Source organism: Salvelinus sp. IW2-2015, linkage group LG6.2 (genome assembly GCF_002910315.2).
Source record: "Salvelinus sp. IW2-2015 linkage group LG6.2, ASM291031v2, whole genome shotgun sequence".
NCBI classification, from domain to species: domain Eukaryota; kingdom Metazoa; phylum Chordata; class Actinopteri; order Salmoniformes; family Salmonidae; genus Salvelinus; species Salvelinus sp. IW2-2015.
This window is the reverse complement of record NC_036846.1, coordinates 23,963,851-23,967,117: the sequence shown is the minus strand read 5'-3', so window position 1 is coordinate 23,967,117 and position 3,267 is coordinate 23,963,851. Positions and strand designations below refer to the sequence as shown.

At 44.5% G+C, this 3,267-nt stretch overlaps 2 protein-coding genes across 2 annotated transcripts in view; both read right to left on the bottom strand.

Annotated features, from left to right (window-relative positions):
• LOC139027917 (transforming growth factor-beta-induced protein ig-h3-like) overlaps positions 1 to 3,266 on the bottom strand; it is a gene marked incomplete at its 5' end in the record, with an annotated part of 4,099 nt that extends 833 nt beyond the window's left edge. The window contains 4 exons of the mRNA XM_070444132.1: positions 19 to 175; positions 1,191 to 1,403; positions 2,689 to 2,830; positions 3,000 to 3,266. Of these exons, the coding sequence (XP_070300233.1) occupies positions 19 to 175; positions 1,191 to 1,403; positions 2,689 to 2,830; positions 3,000 to 3,266 (779 nt within the window). The remainder of the gene's footprint in view (positions 1 to 18; positions 176 to 1,190; positions 1,404 to 2,688; positions 2,831 to 2,999) is intronic.
• The window catches only part of LOC111966014 (transforming growth factor-beta-induced protein ig-h3), a 57,728-nt gene that overhangs the window by 29,867 nt on the left and 24,594 nt on the right, over positions 1 to 3,267 (bottom strand).

The following is a 3,267-nucleotide window of genomic DNA, read 5'->3' as shown; positions in this document are numbered from 1 at the left end:
CGCGATCCAGAGGGGTGCCTCAGCGACATCTTTTGAAATAGCGTATCAATATCTGAGGGTGCTTCAGGATGGTCCAGAGCCTCTGAGCCAGAAGGTGGGAGCCAGATCAGCATCACAAACAGCTTGGTCGCTGTGGTAACGACGGATCCTGGGCCAGCTTCAAACAAGGTTTTAACTTAAAAAGAGATCAGTACATAAATGAACATTTCTCATTGAACAGAGATAGAGAAGACTCTTCATTAAGTAGCCTTGAGGTCTTGTCTCAACATGAACGACATTGAGTTAATCTACTTAATATTCGTTGCAGTGATTCCATACAGACACACGTATACTAAACTCTCAGTCTATGGCAGTCAAGAGCCTTCTTAGACTCTCAAGTCCTATGGCAGTCAGAGACCTTCTCAGACTCTCAACTCCTATGGAGTCAGAGACCTTTCAGACTCTCACTCCTATGGCAGTCAGAGACCTTCTCAGACTCTCTAACTCCTATGGCAGTCAGAGACCTTCTCAGACTCTCAACTCCATGGCAGTCAGAGACCTTCTCAGACTCTCACTCTATGGCAGGCAGGACCTTCACAGACTCTCAACTCCTATGGCAGTCAGGGACCTTCTCAGGCTAGACTCTCAACTCCTATAGCAGTCAAGATCTTCTCAGACCTCAACTCCTACGGCAGTCAGAGACCTTCGACAGATTTCAACTCTATGGCAGTCAGAGATCTTCTCAGACTACTCTCAACTCCTATGGCAGTCAGAGACCTTCTCAGACTCTCTCAAGTCCTATGGCAGTCAGAGACCTTCCAGACTAGACTCTCAAGTCCTATGGCAGTCAGAGACCTTCTCAGCATCTCACTCTTCCTATGGCAGTCAGAGACCTTCTCAGATTCTCAACTCCTATGGCAGTCAGAGACCTTCCAGACTAGACTCTCAACTCTTATAGCAGTCAGAGACCTTCTCAGACTCAACTCCTATGGCAGTCAGAGACCTTCTCAGACTCTCAACTCCTATGGCAGTCAGAGACCTTCCAGACTAGACTCTCAACTCCTATGGCAGTCAGAGACCTTCTCAGACTAAATCACCATTACTAATAATCTCATAAAAGAAGGTAGAAGTCCAATAGCTTGAATTACAGCCTTATATTTGGCGTTGACGCAACAACTCTCAACTTAAGGATCTGGCTCTGATTTGAATACCTGAGTCTGGGATGAGGAGCTCGTTGATGTAATGGACGACTCCGTTGGTCCCCAGCTGGTCTTTCATCTGGACGATGGCCTTCCCGTTGAGGGTCATGTCAGTCCCATCACAGCCCACCTCCAGAACAGTCCCCTGTAGGGTCTCCAGAGGACTGCCAGATGTGATGGACTCTGCACACTGCATGCTCTTCAGGATGTGGTAGTTCAGCAGGTCTGGATGGAGAGTTCAGACACAAGTAGAACTTAGTTCACGTTAATAAGTCATTGGGTTTCCGTCTCCAATATCTTATCGCCCCTTTCTATATCCAATCTATCTCCCTCTATTCCTATCATTCCCGTTTATTATCTATCTCCCGTCTACTACGACTATCTACCACGTTCTAAATCGATATCATCCCCGTACATATCTATCGACTCCCCGTTCTATCTCCGTTCTATCTCCCGATATCATCATCCCGTTCATATCACTATCTCCCCTTCTAATCCGATATCTATCTCCCGTGTCATTTATATCTATCTCCCCGTTCTATATTCCGATATCTATCTCCCCTGTTCTATATCCGAATTCTATCCCCCGTTCTATACGATATCTATCTCCCGCTCTATATTCCGATATCTATCTCCCCGTCTAATCCAATATCTATCTCCCCGTTCTATATCCAATATCTATCTCCCCGTTCTATATCCAATATCTATCTCCCCGTTCATAATCCAATATCTATCTCCCCTTCTATATCCAATATCTATCTCCCCGTTCTATATCCAATATCTATTCCCGTTCTATATCAATCTATCCCCCTTCTATATCCAATATCTATCCCCCGTTCTATACCAATATCTATCTCCCCGTCTGATATCCAATATCTATCTCCCGTTCTATATCAATATCTATCTCCCCGTTCTATATCCAATATCTATCTCCCCTTTCTATATCCAATATCTATTCCCCTTCTATACCATATCTATCTCCCCTTCTATCTATACTCATCAATTATCTCCCCGTTCTATATCCAATATCTATCCCGTTCCTAAATCAATATCTATCTCCCCTTCTATATCCAATATCTATCCCGTTCTAATATCCGATATCTATCTCCCCGTTCTATATCCGATATCTATCTCTCCCCATTCCTATATCAACATATCTATCTCCTCGTTCTATATCCGCATATCTATCTCCCCGTCTATATCCAAATATCTATCTCCCGTTCTAATCCAATATCTATTCTCCCCGTTCGTATTCCAATATCTATCTCCCCTGTTCTATATCAATATCTATCTCCCCGTCTTATCAATCATCTATGTCTCCCCGTTCTAGTATCCAATATCTATCCCCCGTTCTATATCCAATATAACCTATCTCCCTTTCTAATCCAATATCTATCTCCCCGTTCTATATCCAATATCTATCTCCCCGTTCTATATCCAATATCTATCTCCCCGTTCTATATCCAATATCTATCTCCCCATTCTATATCCAACTGTCCTTTGGATTCACCTCTCAGAGCCACGGGGTCTCCCAGGATCCTGTTGAGCATTTCAGTGGGGATCTTCTCAAAGGCTTCGTTGGTTGGAGCGAACACCGTGTAGTGACCATCGCTCTCCAGCATTTGGGTCAGACCAGCAGCAGCAACAGCAGTCTAAAAAACATAGAATCACAAACTGAATCACACACTGAATCATATCATATGTTTAACATGTATAAAATGGTAAGAGAGTTCTGTATGATATACTGTTCTGTGAATGAATGGATGAAATTATGAATGAATGGATGGATGAAGCGACAAACTGTTAAAGTCGTTTACTTACACGAAGAGTCTCCAGATCATCATCGGTGTCGATGAAAGTGTGCACGTTGTTGGTAACCGCGGTGATGACTCTGTCCACAACGTGCACGATCCCGTTGGTCGCATGCTGGTCTGTTTTCACCAGACGAGCACAGTTCACTGTTACAATCTGCAATGACAAGAGAACAAACTCTCCAAACTCGTCATCAAGCTCGAGACCCTGGGTCTCGACCCCGCCCTGTGCAACTGGGTCCTGGACTTCCTGACGGGCCGCCCCCAGGTGGTGAGGG